The sequence below is a fragment of the Citrus sinensis genome, chromosome 4 (assembly GCF_022201045.2).
Source record: "Citrus sinensis cultivar Valencia sweet orange chromosome 4, DVS_A1.0, whole genome shotgun sequence".
Lineage (NCBI taxonomy): Eukaryota > Viridiplantae > Streptophyta > Magnoliopsida > Sapindales > Rutaceae > Citrus > Citrus sinensis.
Window position 1 is genome coordinate 2,890,357 of NC_068559.1, and position 20,665 is coordinate 2,911,021.

Sequence of the window (20,665 nt, forward strand, 5' to 3'; positions counted from 1 at the left end):
AAAGTTGATATGATGAAGCGAAAGGGTCCTGTTTTTGTGAGTTCTTTAATCCACAGGGAAAACCCTAGCAAAACCCTTTGGACACTTTAGCCAGACCTTCAAAACTTAACCCGAAGCTTAGAAGTGGCACAGTCCAGCGCCTTCGTTTTACACTCAAACAAAGTCCTCCTACCACTTTGAGTTTATTTACAATTTTATCTTAGTAGAGAATCATAGGGACACATCGTCGTTTTCCTGTCGACACTTTCTGATGGTAAATTTTTTACTTAGGGCTACGGCTTTGATCAACAGAATACATCTCAAGAATATCCATTCGCATTACATAATTCTGTTTGTAATCCTAAGCAATCGAAAAATAAAAGGAAGGGAGAACGATTGTTAATCCCCTAAATATTTAGGAAAATAGGATTTAAAACTCTTTCATGTTTTAAAATGTTTTAAAAAATACATATAACCTCTAAATTCTGTTAATTTTTAGAGCAGTAGCAGCAGTGGTTTAGAGAGAGAGACGATTTTGAGAATTTTGCACATTATTTCTTGTAAATACAAGTGTTTTTTTTTTTTTTGGGTAAATATGCAATATTATCATTTTCTTAGTTAAAACAAACTGAAAATTAACAGAATTCGGGTTATATGTTTTTTTCAAAATATTAGAAAATTTTATATCTCTTTCCCAGACGTCCTTTTCCTAGAAAGAAAAAAGAAATTTTTTTATTGAGCAATGAACTTATAATCGTTGTTGGATTTGTGTGGGGCCCCAGCAACTCATCAAACAGGGTGACAGAACCTGATCAGCAGACGGCCACAACGAACGGCGGCGATGGTAAACATAGCAGCTGGTGGAGTTCCGTTTAATTTCTGAAGAGTTATGGAACCGGGATTCTTGACAAATATTATAAGACAACAAAGAAACTTAGGAGCTATGGCTTTTATATTTACCGAAATTGCAGTGCACATCAGAATTGATGGAATTGGGTGTTGGGACAGAGATTACCTTTGATTTTGGCCCAAAAAATTTTCCATGGGAGATGTGTGTATTAAGGGTTTTGCTAGGAGATATGTAAGCTATTTGTAACCGTCAAATGCTTTGATTTGTATTTCATTATGATTCAATGTATTCCCTACTCTGTTTTAATAAATTTTCACTTTACATTCAAATCATTTACTGTGTGTTAAAAAAAATATTATGTAACCAAAGAAAATGACATTTTCTATAGGATAGATATATAAAATTAAATTCACTTTCATATATCATAAACGTAGGCTAGTAAATAATACAAGTTTTACTATACATTGAATTTATTAATAGAAGAAATATATTAATGCCAAGATAAGGATAAGTCATTTTAAAGGTCAAATTGGACCAATAGACTTTGATGTAAAATAATTTAAAATAAGATGGACTTCTGTGTCAAAATTTTTAGATTTTAAGTTTTCTAATTTTGCGGCAAATAACAAGATCTACAGTGTTAACAATCCCTGTGTAATCCCATGTGTAACATAGCATGTAAATCTTCTCTCTATCTTTCTCAAACTTTCCGAGTATTTTGAATAAATAATTTATATTACATTTGCTATACTTTCAGTTAATATATTATATTAAGTAAGTGATCAATAACTTCTACACAAATTACTCTTTACTTCCAACATTTTTAATTGGCACAGTCCTGTTTAAAATTAAAGTTAGATAACCGTAACTTAAAAACTCCAATACTAAAGTATTTGATAAACACTAACTGCGATAACTTAAACGATAAATAAATTTAATTTTACACTTATTTTATGAAAAATCTATTATATCTTTACTAAATTTGTCAAAATTATTATTTAAAAATTATATTCATTATGTACTATTAACTTAATTTTTATTTCATACTTATAATTTTTTTTCCTACAGCAGCTGTAATTTTTTTAAACTACACTACCTCAATACTCAATACCAAACAGGTCTTTAGTTTATAGAGAAATAACCACTCCTCGAAATAATATGTAGCACAAAAACTAACCAATCCCCTTTCATTGCACAAAGAGGAATGGATCTTTTTCTTCCAAAACTAACAAATCACAGGGCGGAGGCATCCCTTATGCTTCAAGCATACATAAAAGTTTACTTTTACCTAACAAACCGGTGACATTGTCCAAAACCAAAACCATTGTTTCAAGTCTTTACTTTTATAAAATCCAAAATGAGCAAAGAAGGCCTATAGGCAACCATCTGATGGAATTATTAATATTAGAAAATGGTGCAACTGATCCGCTGCTGCTAGGAACAAACCACAGCTCGACCCACCTGAAAAACTATCAGAAGTCAAGGCTGAGTCTTAACCTGCAGATGGTGACGTGATGGTACCATCCTTCCCATATATACGCTGAAGTTCCCGGGTGGCAGCTTGATATGATGCTGAGAAGAACAGCAAATTTGAGTTGGAGAATCAACAATTAAGTTGTCATTCGCCAAATCTATTTTATTGACCTATAAAATGTAGGCATTACTGGGATGCTGGAAAAATATCTGCTTTACCTTTCCAGATGCGGTAATTCTTCTGATTAATTTGGGAGCCGGTCACATTTTGAATTGCATCAAAAAGCCTATCTTGAGGAGTATTCTTCAGCTCTTGAACAACTCCATAGATTGTCTTTCCGTTCTCAAAGTATATATGATTATTGGGGTGCTTGGTCTTGCAATTAGCATGACGTTCAAACTCATAAGCATTCAAAGCCTGCATATTACATTTCCAAAGATTGGTTTGGTCATGATACTTGGATTAAACATTCATATGTTCTTAATAAAATGTACTGAGTTGCTTACTTTTGTGTAGTTGCAGTCATTGCAGCCACATACATACCCAGTTCCTTTTATAGTTCCTTTAACACTTTTCTGCCCAGAAAGAAGGTAATCCAAGTCAACACAGTTGCAGAAAAACATACAATCCTTTCAAATGCAAAAGAAAAATGAAAATTAGCAGTAAAGCACACCTCCCGCGACCAGGAAACATACTTCACAGGAATCCCATCAAGCATACCAGTCGATAACAGACTTTTGACATTTGAAGGGAAATTGTTTGATGGAGCCTTTTTGGCTGCCTTTGGCTTGCCAGTTCGAGGATTGGTTACCGGAATGTTATTTACAGTTGAATTCACATTTGGCTCAACTAAATTTGGCTGGCTTGGTTCTTGTGAAGCTTGAGGCTCAACCAAATCCAGCTGGCTTGGTTCTCCTGAAGCTTGAGGCTCAACCAAACTTGGCCCGCTTGGTTCTTGTGAATCTTGAGCTGAGTTCTGATTACCCATCAAGTTTGGTTCTTGTGAAGCTTGAACAGAGTTCTGAGTACCCATCAACCAGTTTGTTTCTTGTGAAGCTTGAGCTGAGCTTTGAGCACCTATCAACAAGCTGGGTTCTCGCGATGCTTGAGCTGAGTTCTGAGTAGCTATTAACAAGCCTGGTGAAGCCCGATCTGAATTCTGAGTACCCACTGACAAGCTTGGTTCTTGGGAAACCTGAGGTGAGTTCTGGGTACCTATCATCAAGCTTGGTTCTTGTGAAGCTTGAGCTGAGATCTGAGTACCCATCAACAAATTATAGCCACTGATGATATTCCCAGAGGGATTTGTCTCAGGTTCATCCTGATAACCTCTAAAAGAAATGGTATTTGTCTGACCCTTGTAAAAGTTGTGACCCATGGAGAGGACTCCAGAATCCCCTTTATCTTGGGTAGAACTTACTGGGGCGATGTTGGAATCGCCCTTGTCATATGATTCAGGCATTCCTATTGGATTGTTACCTCCTTTGTTATATGAAGAACCCACTGAAATGAAATTCTCATTTGCTTTATCATAAGTCTGGCCTAATGACATAAAATTCTCACGCCCTTTATTATAGGAGCTCATTGACATCACATTGCTATCTCCCCTTTCAGAAGACTGACCAATTGACATAAAATTGCCATACCCTTTGTCAAATGACCGACCCATCAATGATAAGTTATCCTTGCTCCGGCTATAATTGTAACCCATTGATATGCAGTTCTCCTCTCCCTTGTTTAAGGTGTGACCCATTGAAAAGAAGCTGAAGTCAGACTTACCAAAGGTGCTGCCGATTGATATGGTATTCTTGTCTGACTTAATGTAATTTGGTTCCAGTGACATGGTGTTATTGTCCCTTTTATCAAAGGCAGTACCCATTGATAGTGAACCATTATCTCCACTACCATGGGAGAGCCCCATGGATGCTGATAGGCCAGTGCCAGAGTCCCCAACTTGATTGACTCTAACTTTTCTGATTCCACCAAGATTGAGACAAGAAGGATCTTCAAAATGAGACATAGACAAATCCATAGATGCATTATTATATTGATCCTGAAAATCCCTTTTTCCCACCTTCAAATTTCCACCATTAACAGAAGGAGTGCTCCTATCAACAAAATTGACAGTCCGTACAGGCTCAGATCCAAAAAGGCAGTTACCAAATTCTCCTGAAAGCGACGGGAAATTAGAAGTGCTATGCCATTGGGGAGCATTTGTAGGTGAAATTCCTGAGACTGGCCTGCTGTCATGAGCTTCTATTGCTTGCTTCTTGTTACAGAACAGTTCTGTCCCAGAGCCATCCATAAACCATTGATGACTGCGCTTTGGTTCAATTCTTGTCGAATTGTCATAACCTACCTCCCCATCAGTTAGACAACCAGCATCCCTTGGCAGCCAGAAGCCTTTGTTCTGAAAAGACTGTTAAAACCCACAACATGGGATGAAAAATCAGATTGAGCGAAAATTACGATATTAAGATAAAAGAGGCATGTTAAGAATGGACAAGAAGCTGGTTGTTTTACAAAGCTGTAGTAAAAAAGGTAATCAAATCTAAAAAGGAATGGAGAAAATAGAAAAAAAAAAGCATAAGAATATTGCACATTAAGAGAAGAAGAAATGTATTTGCAAATCTGTGGAAAACAAAAAGAATCTCATGATCATTACGAATCAAACTTCCAAGGAAAGTGTCAAAATTAATAAATTAGCAGGCTGTTTTGTCTAGTCATAGCTTGATAAAGTTTATTTGATTCTAGTGAATAAGTATATCATCTATTCATTCACAGCTCAATTAACTAGGTTCTTAATTCAAGGAAGCCCCTAGATGATCCATCCCTTTAAGCTCTTTATATTTTCTCTCCTGGCAAGCAATATGATCAAAAAAATAAAATAAAATAAAATAAAATAAAAACAAGAAGAAGAAGCAGCCAATCCATGCGGCCGCAACACTTGATATTACTCTTTTACATACTCTAGTAGTTAAGTCCTTTTTCTTCCCATACCACCTTTTGTTAAGGTGCTAGTCCAGACTCTGTAGGAACCTCCTCTCACCCAATATAGATATAGACAGTGGTCAAAGCTGCTCAAGCAACTTGCAGCTTCAAAAGAAATTGTTAAGCACAAGCAAAAGCACAAAGGTTTCAAGGTAGGTTAGAGTGTACCCTCTAAGATTTCTTAAGACATCTGAATATAACTAAGAAAGAAATCATCCAATTCATCCATCAAGCAAAGAAATAATACTTCAGAAGGTCATTCTTGCAGTTTGCTGAAACCTTTATTAGCAGAAAAAGGGACATGAATTCAAACTAAAACATATGTAAAAACAATAACAGCGAGGTCCAAATTCCATTTATTCACAAACCTTAAGGCTATCTAAAGAAAGGTAGCAGAAGGCCATAATATTGAAAGAACAGAACATGATTTGCCACAAAAAGCTGCTTCCGATCAGATAAGGATTTGTTTGAAGATTCCCTAGTAAACCCAATATTTCACATAGAGTGGCATATCGATCTATAAGGAGTAAATCTCTTCAAATATTTCATCTTTTATTCTTTTCATTCAAAACTACAGATCATTACATTGCACCTCCTATATATCACTCTAAATTAGATACGACTAACACTTATTACTACACGTTTACAAATTTCCATACCCCTAGGGTTGGCAATAAGCATAACCGTATCTTCATGATCAATAACGCTCATAAAGAACATCTCATTTATACATGGAAGGATAAGAAACTATTGATTAACACTACTAATACTCATATTCAGACCTAACACGTTAGACATTCGTCAGCATATAACAGGCTCATAATACTGAGTCACTCAATAATTAGCTCCAACTTTCCAAAAAAAAACAACCATTAACTAAAATAAAACTGGAAAATTACCTTTCTAGCAGCTCAATCCTTGTGTAAAAAGCATGTGCCGTGATTAGACGTAAATTAACTTGAATCCTATTTATAACAACTCTGGTAGCCCATTAGCCATAATTTCACATTTAATACAAAAGATAAACTTCACAAGGAATAAGAAAATCTCATTCATACATGGAAGGATAAGAAACTACAGGAATATCACTGCTACTATTCAAATTGAAATCTTGCATGTCTAGAGGCTTGTCAGAAATTAACAAGCCTATAATACCGGGTCACTCCATAATTAGCTCTCACTGCTTAGTGTCTCAGATACGAACTAATCGACAAACAAGGTAGCAATTAACTAACATAAAAGCGACAAAATTTAATTAATTACTCACCCATCCAGAAGCTCACATCTTGTATATAGACCACATGCCGCAATTTTGTTGCAAATGAACTTAAAACCTATTTATAACAACTCTGATTGACATAATATCACATTTTAGACAAATTTTCAACTACATCCCTCAACCCGACCTGAGAATTTCCTTCCGAACCATGATCAACTGCCTGTCTAGCAGCTCACACCTCGTATATAAACCACGTGATCAATTCTACAATAAATTACTTACAGCCCATTTATAACAACTCTGATCACCATAACATCATATTTTAGACAAAACATCAACTTCATCCACCAAGACAATTTTAAATCAGCTCAACCATTGTACACGAACCATGTGCAGCAATTCTATAGTAAATTGACTTACAACCTATTAATAACAACTCGAATTACCATAATCTCATATTTTAGACAGAGGACCACCTTCATCACCCAGTAGAACCTCAAAACTAACTGCTAAACAGCAATTCAACCAATCAGAACGAGATCAAAAGTACCAAACAACGGCAAAAACTCAAACAAGGAACACACATTCCCAAGAACACAACAAAAAACTGTCATATAATCTTTTAAAAATTCAATTTCCACCATAGCATTTGCATGCAAAGGATTCAAATACCATTTTCACGGCGCGCCAATTCAACAACTCAACTCCTTCAAGGCCAGTGTGCTAATTATCACCATGCCGAAACCACACCTTACTCAAAATCTGCACACAACCAAAAAAATTAAAAACAAAAACCATGTATTCATTTTAACCCAAAAAAAAAAAAAAAAAGGAATAAGCCTCGATCAAGAAACGAACATGCAATTTTATGATCTATAGAGATAAAATACAATTCAATAATCTATACATGCACGCCAACATATATCAATCATGCACGCACGCGCGCGCACACACACACACACAAGCAGCATAAATACAGTGACAATTAAGAAACTGCTAGTTTTTCTTAACAAGAGAGTACCTCCTCCAGAGACTTGCGTCATATTCACCGAAGGCAATTGCCGGCACCGGAGAAGGAGTTCAATTTAAAAATTTTTATTCTTTTGCCTTTTTTTTTTTTTTTTTTTTTTTAATGCGTTTCTGGATTTTGGAATTTGGACAAGGAGAGTGACTTCAGTGAGCGAGTGTACAAACGTTCAATGAAGCTGAGAAATGTTTGGGTTTTTAAACTGTGAGGAAAGAAGGACTGCGGCACAGCTTCTCGTATGATTACCATTTCTAGAGATTGGTATCCTGACCGTACACGTGGACTCTAAGTAATACGAATTATTGCAAAAATCTTGCTTGCGGTATTGTTGATACTGTGAAAGAATAAAAAAATATATTTAACAATAGGAATATAATTGTGAGATAATAATCTTAATTTTAAATATTAATTCCATTTTACGAAGAATTCTTTTATGGGAAACCCAGTGCAGCTGTTGGTACTGTAACTGTACGAGGTCGCGGATTGGTTTTAGGCGCAAGTGTGCCATGTTGGTTTTACACTTGAGAGTTGTGATCATATGCGAGTCAACACCATGGGAGTGACTACGTGGAAACACACGTGGGAAAACAACATTCCTCCACGTCAACAAAAAGAACACTTTATTTTTTAAATTGTAACTTGATTTATCAAATTGATTTTTATTTTTTTTAAAAAAAATCTTAAAAAGAGTATGATGAGATTGAGATTATCTGCCAAGACGTTATACAAATGGTTTTGTAGAATTATTGAAGGTTAAAAACGCGAAAAGGGAAATGCATATTTTAATTACTCTTCAAATAAGGTAAGCTGGTGAGGGACATTACGGTAATACGGTGAATTGGCAACACGGCATGCGCGCATTCACGGAGATGAAAATGTTCCCCACCTCCATAATATATTCTCCTGAATCATCCTTGGTTGGGATAAAGCACTTGATTTCAATGACTAATAAATTTTTTTTTGAACATGAATGGTTAATTTTCCCCTATAAGGCAATGTACGTGTGCAGAAACCGAAACATACTCCATACTTTCCTTATATGTTTTGCAGTCAAGTTTTTATTTATTTTTTTTTTAATTTGATATTTGGGTAATGCGCTGGCCACTTAAGAACCAATATTTGACTATCAATAGCAAATTGAAGAAATAATTATTACAAAATTCAGTGTGCAAGTGTTGTATTAATTGATGACATTATTCACTTTCCAATCAAGGCTATTGGAGTGATATAATGAATTAAAGCTAGCCAATTTTGCTAGATATTGAATTTGAAGAAGATAAGCTTACCATATAGAGGCAGAGAACATGATTTTGCACATAAATTCTTTGATTCTAAGTGCTTTAATATTTCACATGCAAGATTTTACTACCTTTTATGTTATTAACCAATAATATATATATATTGAAAAAAAAAAAAAAACAGTAGGTTGTGGGCAAGTGTTAGAACTATAAATTGTACTTCGAATGAATAATGTGTTTCCATTTATTGTCGGCAGAAAATACTTCTAGCTTAAAAAAAGAAAAAAAAAACTTTCAAGGGGTATAATAAGTAAATTATTCAAACTATATAATACAACTGAAAAAAAATGTTAACGCAGCTATCTCTATATTTTTTGGGCTGAAATGGAATACAAATATGTTTGGGCTCAAATCTTGGACATTCAATATCTTCAAGTCCATGCACTTTTCACTTCTCCAACTTCAAAGTTGGCCCATTGTTTTCTGTCTCAAAATTACGGTTATATCCCTCTGCTAACCGAAAAGGGCTTGCGATCGATGTTCGACATTTTCCCCTATTTATCACACCAATATGAATTACTTAACATGGAAGTGATTACTCGTTATTGATGGTTACTCATTGCCAGAGAGTCATAGCATCAATTTATTTCTTCATGATATAATGTCCCCATTAATAGTTATGGCGTCAATACACGAATTGATGCCACTTTCTTCCACCCTTTTCCTCTTTTTTTTTTTTTTTCTTTTTCTTTGTTCTTTAATTGTGTTATTGAAACTCCATATATTATTTCTTGAGTTTCCAAAGTCTTCAGGAAAGATAATTTCTTACACTACCTAAATTTTTAATTTTCGTCAGCAAGTATATACTCCTACACCAAAAGGATATCTTTTTTATACCTATTTATATATATACAATCTTCTTATCCTACCTAGATTTTTAATTTTGGTGGCCAAATTTCTTAAAAATCTTACTTATTTCTATTTAATGTAGTGTCCCCATTTTGAAATAGAATTTAATAGAAACCAGCTACATGACAGGTTATTGTATATTAAATTAGAAAACTTGCAAAAAAAAGTTCTTTGATTTGCTTTTCACTGAGTAGCATTTAGCGCTTTTCAAGGATTTGGTAAAGTTATTAAGAGTTCCTCTTGACTAAAAATGTTGCGAAAAGATTAGGAAGCAAGCAACTATTAACCCCGTCTAATCTTCCGAAACAAAAAGTTCATCATATTCATGAAAGAAAGGATCATAATATTTGAAAGGTATAAGATCAATTAACCATTAGTACTTGCTTCTGTTTGTTCACCAAAATCATCATTGCAGCATAGGTCGTGTTTGATATATTCGAAGTACTTTCACTTGAGATCATCCTTACCTCATGATGACATAATAAATGAATTATAGAACCATCTTCAAATTGCAGGTAACGGAAAATTCATAACCATTGAATCCAAATTGAAAAAAGGGAAAAAGAAAAAAATTCATCTAGTGTGAAATCTTTTAAGATGCTCTATTGCGTACATAAATATATATGATCTGTATATCATATATGTAAAATATATCGATCAAGAAAAAAATATATATCAACACAATATACTAAAATAAAAATGTCAAAACCCAAAAAAGATAAGTTAAAAAAGAAAAAAAGATTAAAAAAAAAAACCCTAGAGGTAGCTGGAAATTAGGTTTACAAAAACCAATCAACTACGGGAGCCGCTGCCTTGTTGCTGCCAAGCCTATGACACTCCAGATCATTCTCATATGGAGTCAAGTTCAAATCCAGGCACAAAACCCTTCTGCTATTGGCTTTCTTCACCAACGGCGCCGTATCGGAAAGAGTCAAAGTTGACACTTTCTCATTTCCATGCAAAGCAACCGCCCTGTGTCTCCTCATGTGCCCACCTAGGGCTTGGCCTATTGCAAACTCAAGCCCGCAAACTGAACATTCATGAGTCCTGGGTTTCGCTGGCGACTGCTGCGTGTCGGCTCCTCCTCCGGTACCGTCCGTTAGCCTTGGCTTCTTGTGGCTCGCCCTGTGCCCCCCCAGAGCTTGAAACGATGGGAATTGCCTGTTACATGTCTTGCACTCGAAAACCCTACCAGCCGCCGTCATATCAACGCTGTTGACGGCGTCAAAGTGTCCTCCTTGTGACATAAACATCAAGCAGTTAGCCATGTTTAAGCTATGATCAAGCTCTTGAAATGTTCTCTTCATGATCTGGCGTGAACTGAAAATGATCGACGATGAGAAGAAACAACTGTGTTTTTTTATTGGAAGAAAAGTGAAATAGTATTACGAAATGAAATGAAATGAAACGAGCTTAGGGTATGCATGGTTTGTGTTTATTTTTATAGGTTGGTTTTGAACTTTGAAGATTGGCGAAATGTTGACTTTCTGAGTTGACTGCTTGGAATGACGTTTGTGCCCTCCGTTTGCTTGTGGGATAAGTAAGTTAAGTGGTGGAGATTTTCGGAAATCAAGAGATAAGGTTACTGAGTTGAGTGCAAAGTGTGAACCGAGCCAACAGGATGAGCACGTTAGCACGACTTGGTTGCTGAGACAACACGCACAAAAATATCGAGGGGTGACTCGGTTTATTTCTTAGAATCTTCTACCTTGGAAGATTCTCAGCTTCTGAGAAACTGATATACAATTCATTTATTTCATAGAACAGCATAAAGTGTAAATACTTTTTTATATATAAAGATTTTATAATGGGTTCGTACCTAAAACTTACAGGGATTGTTTGATTATATATGGTTAGTAAATTAATGTCTTTAACTGATGAACTCCCACTAGTAAACATAACTCCACGTGAAAATTAAGAGTTGATATTTGGCAATTTAGAACGGGGATCAGTTCATTTGTAAATCATACTACTAAGTCAAAGCTTGATAAGATAAATACATATTTAACCGTGTTCATGTGAAACAGGTGAATTTATACCGAAGTCATGGCTAGAGTATAAGTAGATTCAATGTTAGCAGTACTAATTTGATTTTTTATCATAATAGCAGTCGTAATAATCATGTACCGTGCTCATTTTTTTTTTTTTTTTTTTGAAATACAATCAGTCATTTTTTTTTTATTGAAACGATAATATATATGAAGCTTCTTGAGATAATGCTTAGTCATGGAATTGGTACTAGCTAAGTGTCCGGTGTGTAAAGGGTTTAATTTGACTTGACTTACAATTAATCGAGAAAGAAAATTAGAGTTGTCTGATGTGTCATAGAATAGAGTAAATAATAAATTGATAGTTCATTGTTAAATCCCGGCTTACCTCATAAAATGGAGTTGTATTTTTGGAGTTGACAGACGAGTTTCCGTGAACTTAATTAATTCTCTTAGTTTAAGGTAAATATTCTATAGTTTTCTTTCTGTTTTAACACTACACATTTTTTTGAGATGAGATTCATTATGTCGCCTGATCGATTTCTATTGGCTTTGATTTTTTTTCAATTAATATGTGCAATCGACGATCCACAACTTATTATTGTTGTTAATTAGGAATGGCTAGCAAGTTTTTGCAAGCTATAGCTAGATAGTTTAAGAAGAACACTATGAAAACCCAAAAAAAAGTAAGTCAATTATAGATAATGCACTAACTTCGTTAACTTTCTTTTTTCTATTTTCATTTATTTTCTCGATGATAATGTTATTCATAGATTGACTTTTTAAAAAAATTATTTTCTTATTTTCTTGAACGTAACAAAATTTACTATATACGATACAGTGTATTACTGAAATATGTTGACCATCGAGTATATATGTCATCATCCTAGATGATGTTACTAGAAAACTTAGATGAAAGTTTGATTAATTGGTTACAATCACGATTATATTAAAAGATTCATTGTATATGCGTGCATGTTTGTGTTTATATATATATATAATATTAACTGAATGTTTTAAAATTACCTTTTAATTGAAAACAGTCTTTTTAAAATGATATTGGATGAAACAATTTACTTACTCCATACCATATGTATATAGATATTGGGATTTGGTTGGAAAAAGAAAAAAAGAAAAAGAAAGGATTACAACGTGACTAATGTGGTTTTGGTACCATTCTTATCAAAATTAACTTATCAATTATTAAGTCAGTTTCACAGTAGCATCACTACGCAAAATATTTCTTTTAGGGGGAAAAAAAAAGGAGAGAAAATCATACCCCTTTGTCTTTATACATTTAATCTAGAACAAAACTGTGGGTGTAGTTTTCCAAATTGCAGTGCCGTGACCGTGCAGCTCAAAACAAAAACCTAATTTCTTTATTCTTATTTTTTAATTAATTATCCAGAGAAAGAGAAGTCTTTAATCTCTTATATTTTTCTTTGCCCTCAATTAATATTTCGGATATTGCAATAAGGATTTCTATGGAGTAAGTAATATAATTATGATACGGTAGTTGGACAAGAGACTTAGTAGAGTTTTTTTTTTTATATATATATTTTAATTAAATATTAGAATTTTTAGTATATAAATACACTGGAACAGTGAAAATATTTTCAAATCCACCGTTGGTTTGTGGGAACGAGTTTAATCTTCGCTGATGGTAAATTTTGAGTTGATTTTTTCACTATCGTTAAAAATTACTTTTCAGTATTGTCATAGTAATTTTTCAGACTATATTCACTGTTGTTTTATATATCGAAATGATCTCAATAAATTTTTATTTTGTCACAATTTACTGGTGTTCTGCAGATCAAGACGAATCCCCATATATTTTCGGACCACACACACATACTCATCGCATTATATATGAAGGCAAATTGGCCACAAGATTTTATTTTCTTTCTAATTGTGAGCGCTTGATTTGGAAATTTCATTGTCGATTGTCGCATAAGTGAACCTGACGTTCCATGGTAGTACTTATTAGAGTCAACATCAAAATGGGCCTCTCTGTACGAACACGTATGTCAAGAAATTGAAATATAACTACTACAACTACTATCTAGATATCTTTGCCTTGTTACTGTTAACAAATTTCCATTGAGCTTACTTAACTAGCACATAATGTCAATCACAAAACTCTAATAAATTCTAATTGACTTTGATACATAATTTAGATTTATTCCCAATCAAATATTGGTGTTGCCATGGTGTCATCACTGTCATCATCAACTTTTATATGAATAATTTAAGAGATGAAGTTTGTCTAAAACATGCTCGGCTTTTCAAATTTAAGTCTAAGCTTAATCATGTCATCAACTTTGAAACTAAGCCAGCTTTGATGCTCACAGAAGTTCCATGTGTTAATAACTTTTTTTTAATTGTAAATCAAATATCGAAAATTTCTCATGCGTGGATGTCTGCACAAATTTTGTACAGATTTAGGGTTTCACAATATTGTAAAAGTCTTTGACATTATTGTAAATCTTTTCACAACGCTGTAAAAGTCTTTCACACGATTTTAAAACTCTAAATCCACACGAAAATTCATTCAGTAGGAAAGAAAGCTTTATCAAAGTACACACTAAGGACTCTTACAATCAAGAGCCAATAAAAATTAAAACATGTTAAAAAAATGACCATTTCTAGAATGGGAGATATACATAGTTAGGTTTGGTTTCCTTCTAAACCAAAATAAATGCTTATTTATTTTCACTTTCTTTCTTCATTTGATTATAATACGTGTTTTGGTCGAATTTTTCCAAATTAACGGGTAACCCTCTTGCCTCGTCATCCTAAGTGTACGTTTTTTGGCTTCTCTAATTTCATCCTCATCAACATCATGCTTAACTTTGACTTCCCATTATGACTATGAAACAGAGTTTACACTAAATGAGACTTGAGGATTTGGACTTAATTTGTATACGTGTTTGATTACGTTAATTAGTTCTACCTATTGCTTGTATATGTTTGCCAGTATTGCTTCTATGTAGATGAACTTTATCAAGACTATTGAATTGGGAATATTTTATATATAGAATATAGATGAAAATTATCAAAATAATTGAAAGTCATTAGTTAATCTAATATAGTTTTTTTTTTATTTTTTAATACGCGGAAATATAATAATGTATGGATAAAGATGTACGGAATACGGATTTTGACTTTTGTTGAGATACTTAAAGTATGGCCTAGGTAATTGAATTTCTCCAACTCCTGTTAGTATGTCAAAGAGAAAATTCTCAGAAGACGTCTCAGGCATAATTTTTCTTTTTTCAATATAATAGTGCTCTATAATCAAAAGATACATTAACAATTATGAATACAAATCAAGGGGTGTGAATTCAAATAGCGGTAGCTACAAAGTTGTAATACTTGAATCCTGGGGTGTGTATAATTACACGTGTAATAGATATGCACAACTAATCAACCATTTGAAAGAGATAACATGTCAGCCAAATCAAATGACCAATATCAATACGAAAGCAAGTGTTGACCTTTAAATAACAATATACATATACGGCTGGGCTACGGCTAAGTTACATTATCTGTAATGTAACTTTGCCGGAACCTCTATATATAAAGATTTGTAGTGACGTATGAGTGAAGAATGAATTTAGATTTGGAGTTAGTGGGCTAAGAGCTCAAGTCAGTCAGAAAGTGTATTTATCAACTATAGTCAACATTGCAACTTATTTGAAATAATGCACATAGTACAATTTTGTGTATATATACAAGATCTCTAACGTCTAAATCGACAGGTAAGTTAGCTATATCATATATAAAATGATTTTTTTTGTTTCCCTTCGAAATCTACCTCTTATTACTTAAAAGAGTGAAAATGTAAGCAGTGATGTGGGTTTGAACTTTGAAGTAACAGCGCAGACATTCCAGAAGGACAGTAATATATAATAATAAATTGCCAAAAGAATTACGCAACCTTGCTCTCAGCCTGATCTTCAAATCCATCAGTCAAAATTTTTCTGCAACGCCCCACATGCTTTTTGAATCAATTCCCAGGTCCCAAGTAGTACTTCCTCCAGATTCATATTGGAGCTATAGCTAGGCTTAATTAAAAAAGATGACAGCAAAGTGAGAGAATTGATGAGCAGTCCACTTCTATTGACGTATTAGTGCTAATTCTATATTATAATATAAATTCCACGCAGAATTTTTTAATTTATCGTTCTGTATTTATAGGATAAAACTGTGGTGCAACTGTGGCACCGTGCCACAGTTGCACCCAACCGTTAGATTTTTACTTATTCAAGTGGACTCCACTCATTTAAGTGGATCCAACGGCTGATGCTATAGCCTGACCTGTATTTATATTGATTATTACATCATCCAACCAATCCTTTACACTGTCCCAACTCTTTTGAATTAATTGAGGTGCCGACTCTTGACATTTTTAAGTACAATCAATCAACAATGAATCAAAGATCTCTACATCTATCAACACATAATAGAGTAATGACCTAACGGATGCTATACTCAGCAGACCTTTAGGCTGCAACAAGTGTGTACATTCAGACTACTAGTAAAACTTACATTATAATACATACGTGCTTAGATTATAACAACATAAAAAAAAAAAAAATTTAAGTAATGACCTAAAAATCAAGTAACATCTACGTCATGACCATTTCCCAGTATGCAAACAAATCACGCACACAATTCCAGATTAACCAGACTATCTACCTTGTTACCAAGCCTAAACGTTTCCAAATCATTCTCATATGGAGTCAAGTTCAAGTCCAAGCATAAACCCCCTCTGCTATTAGCTTTCTTCACCAACGGCGCCTTGTCCGAAAGACCACTCAAATCTGAGAGTTTCTCATTTCCATGCAAGCCAGCAGCTCTGTGTCTCCTCATATGGCCACCTAGGGCTTGGCCTATAGCAAACTCAAGCCCACAAACTGAACATTCATGAGTCTTGGGTTTTATCGGCAACTGCTGCATGTCGACTCCTCCGTTGCCGTCCGTGAACCTCGGCTTCTTGTGGCTCGCCCTGTGCCCTCCCAGAGCTTGAAACGACGGGAACTGCCTGTTACACGTCTTGCACTCGAAAGCCCTACCAGCTGCCATTGTGTTAACGCCGTTAACGGCGTTAAAGCCCCTCCCATGCGACAAAAACATCAAGCAGTTTGCCATGTTTAAGCTGTGATCAAGCTCTGATGATTCTTGAAAAGCTCTCTTCATGATCTGGTGTGAACTGAAAAAAAAAATGAAACGATTGTGTTTGGTTTGAAGAAACAGAGAGAAAGATAGAGAGAGAGAGGTGAAATGAAAGGAGTTTAGGTTGTGGCATGATTTGTGTTTATTTATAGGTTGGTTTTGAACTTTGAGGTTGTGTTAAATATTGACTTCCTTTTGTTGACTATTGGTGGAATGACTTTTGTGCCCTCATTTTACTTGAGAGATACGCAAGTTAATTAGTGGAGATTTTTGCCATCTGGGAATAAGATAGGGGTTACGAGCTAACTAACGCATCGAGCGTGAAACGAGCCGACAAGACAAACACGTCAGCATGATATCTTCGCTGAGCTAACAAGCATTAGAACGAGTCCGCACTCGGGTTATTGCTTAGAATCTTCATGCTTTCTGAAGATTCTCCACTTCTCAGAACCTTTTTTTTTTTTAATTTTATAAAATTTATAAATTACAAAAATTTACTTTATACAGATTTTCTCTTTGTTTATATTTATAAAAAAATCATTTAATTTTTTTTATTCCACAAAAGATGGAAAAAATTTGAATTGATATTGTAGATTCGAACTTAAGTGAACAGTTAAAAAAAATTATTTGAAAACTATTTAACTAAACCTAATTAGCCAGCCAAAGATTAGAAACAACTCGATTAAGCCCATTGGAGTCAAGTTTATTTAATGAGTTAAAATAGTAATACTAGAATCTCAATATTTTGAGTCTCAATTAATGTGTCGGCTTATTTATAATTACCACATCAAATTAAACATTAATAGCCTGCCTATTCTAGTGCTGTCATATAAATTAGTACTCAAATTTGGAATCAAATTAAATATTAATAGCTGGCCTATTCTGGTCCCTAAAATTAATACTTGTCTTAAAATCATACAAGTATTCTAAGATAGGCCAAGTTAATCCATTTCAAATAGATCGGATTATTTTTTAAATAATCCAAATAATAATATAGTTTGTAAATAACCATAAAGAATATTTGAGTCAACACAAAAAAAAAAAAAAAAATCCACGTGAAAGTTCGTTGTTAATTTCTGGCAATTAGAATTTAGAAATCATTATTTAATGTAGTAGTAAGTCAAGGCTTAAAGGTTTCAAGTATTCATGTGGAACCAGAGATGCCTGCTGGCAGCGGTACTAATTTGAATTGATCAGAGAAACAATCGATCTCTATTATTGTCTTTCACGTGTTTTATTTTATTTTATTTTATTTTTTACAATTCTTTTTCCATTTATAGAGTTTGTGTGTACGCGGAGAAAATGAAGCTTCTGGGAACAGTCAAGTGTGTATTGACTGTTCTTGCAATCGAGAAATTAAGGGAGATTAAAAGCTTGCGCCGGCCTCTTCTTCAAATTGGCCATTAAAATTCGTAGAATAGACTAATTGACTGTTCAATCCAAGCTTATCCGCTATCTCATAACGAAAATGGAGTCGTTGTAGAGTTGGTAGCAAAGTTTCCTTGCAATTCAAAGCGATTAATATCATTTTGAAAAAGAAATTAAAAGCGATTAATATCATTTGTTATGAAATAGACCTAGACCATTTAAGTATCAAATTTAAAAAAAATTAGCATTTTAGGTATCATCCCTTTTCTAGAGAATCTAGGACAATAAAAGCTATTGAAAATTCAACAATTCAGACAAAACTCTCTTCGATGGAGAAATAATCAACATCTGCATTAGTTCATTCATCTAAAATTGAGTTTGCTACATATTTTTACTACCAAAATTTCGCTCTGATATTATTTCTTAGAAAGATAGACCTTAGACATTTAAATATTTAATATTTTGAAAAGTGGAATAATCCATCTACAAATAAGTGCATGTATCACCCTTTTTCAAGCTAATTTGAGACTATTTTACACTTAAAATTAATAAAAACATTGCGTTTGGTGTGTTTATATGCTATTCATTGCTCAACTAAGTTTTTTAAGTCGAAAGCATGACTAGAATTTTAATTTGCTGCTAAGGTTGATGCTTCTTTAACTTTCTTTTATGAATTTTTGTTTATTTCCTTGGTGACAGTGTTAATCATAAATTGACTTTCGATGGCCAACTCATCATCTGCTTTATTTTATTAAAGCAAAGAAAACTATAGAATAAGAAGAATTAATAGAATTATTATAATTATATAATTAATTTTGTGTAATTCAATTAGAAGGCTTTTGATTCAGATAGCTTGATTGATAAAATTTCTTGAGTGGAAATAACAACTCTATGGTTTGAATCTGCTCAAAGGGTGAAGAGGAAATTGAGTTTATTAGGCTTAAAAAAAAAAATTGAAAGAATAATCATCACTATACTTCCTCTACATAAAAAATGGAGAACAGGAAGGGTAACAACTTCACCTAGTGTAGTTTTGGATTTGGTACTAGTCTTACCAAAATTAATAAACCATACCCTTTTGTCTTTTCATCAACATTTCATCTTCAATTTCTATCATCATCAACAGAGAGAGGGGAAGAAAAAGGAGGGGAAAGTAGCTAAAATTTCTAGAAGAATAGGTGCACGTAGTCTCCATTTGCAGTGCCGTGCGGTTCAAAAGAGAAACTTAAATTCTTTCTTGAGTTGTTAAATTATCTAGAAAGCGCCTAGTTGATTTTATTTTATTTTTTGGGATTTTCCAGAAAGGAATTGTAAGGATCAATTAAATAAGCAATGGTTAGTTCGTTCATTCATGTTCGAAGATAAGGTGTGTTAAAAAATTAATTTAGATTATACCCATCCCTATCGTTACAAAAAAGAAGTAATTGTTTCATTAGAGTTGTCAGCCGTACTTAATTAAATATTGATTTTGATGTAGATATATACACCTAATTAATAAAAATTATTAGGTGTAAATTTCCATTTTTTTAGAATGCAGACTAACAATTATGTATACGAAGAGTCAAATTCTACAGAAATTTATTTGTAGGCGTTTCTAAAAATGCGAAACTCTGTACTAATTACTAAATAATGATTCCATGAATATTTATGAACCAAAATCAATATATTAACTCAATTTTACATAAATGAAGAAAACGTATGAATATAATAATTATCATGGCCATTATGGCTGCAATAATAGAAATGTATATGAAAAGCAATCCCAAATTATACGATTGATTTTTTTTCCTTTTATGTGATTGATCTTCTTCTGCAAATTTGGTCTTTGCGCTATATTGAACCAATAAGAATGAATAATAATGTTAAGGATTTCAAATTTGAGTTTCATTGTTATGTGTCACTTATTTATTGAATGACAGATTTCATAGTTTATAAAATTATTAGAACCAAAGAATGAATGTCTATTTCTCTATATTTTTATGCAATTTCTTTGTAACTAGATTTGGTGCTGATTAAATGTAAAATTTATTGGGCCCTATAAGCATGGGTGAGTAGTTTCTAAATATAGTTATTCAGTGGAACACTTGGAATTTGAATCCTAGAGAAGTTGGGAGCTAAAAAATTGATTTGGGCTATGCCAACCTCCTATTTTTTGGGGGAAACAAAAACAAGAACTAAAAATATATAAAATTCATCACTAATTCTAATATATGGATCTCTTGTTTTATGTCAACATGGTATAATAATGTGTTGACTTGTCTCCCGTTTCTTAAAACCCAAAATGCCACCTAAATTTTAAGGCTCGCCTTAATACTTAATTATAAATTGACAATCAGCCCTTTCCACAATTTATCCGTGCGAGATAACCCTAAAATCTCCCTTCACACATCGAGAATTAGGTCGAAGAATAGAGACATCTCTTTCTTCCTGCTAACTATTGGTTT

General features: G+C 33.5%; 3 protein-coding genes across 5 annotated transcripts; all 3 read right to left on the reverse strand.

Moving 5' to 3' along the window:
- Positions 1-1,988: 1,988 nt before the first annotated feature.
- Positions 1,989-7,729, reverse strand: LOC102607970 (uncharacterized). Of its 3 annotated transcripts, XM_052439588.1 has the most exons (7): positions 7,535-7,729; positions 7,186-7,275; positions 6,194-6,259; positions 2,977-4,722; positions 2,810-2,878; positions 2,522-2,720; positions 1,989-2,401 (listed from the first exon to the last, which is right to left on the reverse strand). In XM_052439588.1, exons 4-7 carry the CDS (start codon positions 4,606-4,608, stop codon positions 2,322-2,324), a joined length of 1,980 nt encoding a protein of 659 aa, XP_052295548.1. In that variant the 5' UTR covers positions 4,609-4,722; positions 6,194-6,259; positions 7,186-7,275; positions 7,535-7,729; the 3' UTR covers positions 1,989-2,321. The 3 variants fall into 3 exon arrangements, with proteins under 3 accessions (XP_052295548.1, XP_006486059.1, XP_024956740.1); XM_006485996.4 differs by lacking the exon at positions 6,194-6,259; XM_025100972.2 differs by lacking the exons at positions 6,194-6,259; positions 7,186-7,275; positions 7,535-7,729 and adding an exon at positions 5,273-6,180.
- Positions 7,730-10,259: 2,530 nt separating this feature from the next.
- LOC127901950 (zinc finger protein ZAT12-like) lies at positions 10,260-11,117 on the reverse strand. The gene has a single exon (XM_052440306.1). It carries the CDS (start codon positions 10,992-10,994, stop codon positions 10,467-10,469), a length of 528 nt encoding a protein of 175 aa, XP_052296266.1. The 5' UTR covers positions 10,995-11,117; the 3' UTR covers positions 10,260-10,466.
- Positions 11,118-16,033: 4,916 nt separating this feature from the next.
- On the reverse strand, positions 16,034-16,980 carry LOC102607670 (zinc finger protein ZAT11). The gene has a single exon (XM_006485995.4). It carries the CDS (start codon positions 16,875-16,877, stop codon positions 16,341-16,343), a length of 537 nt encoding a protein of 178 aa, XP_006486058.3. The 5' UTR covers positions 16,878-16,980; the 3' UTR covers positions 16,034-16,340.
- Between the last annotated feature and the right edge of the window lie 3,685 nt (positions 16,981-20,665).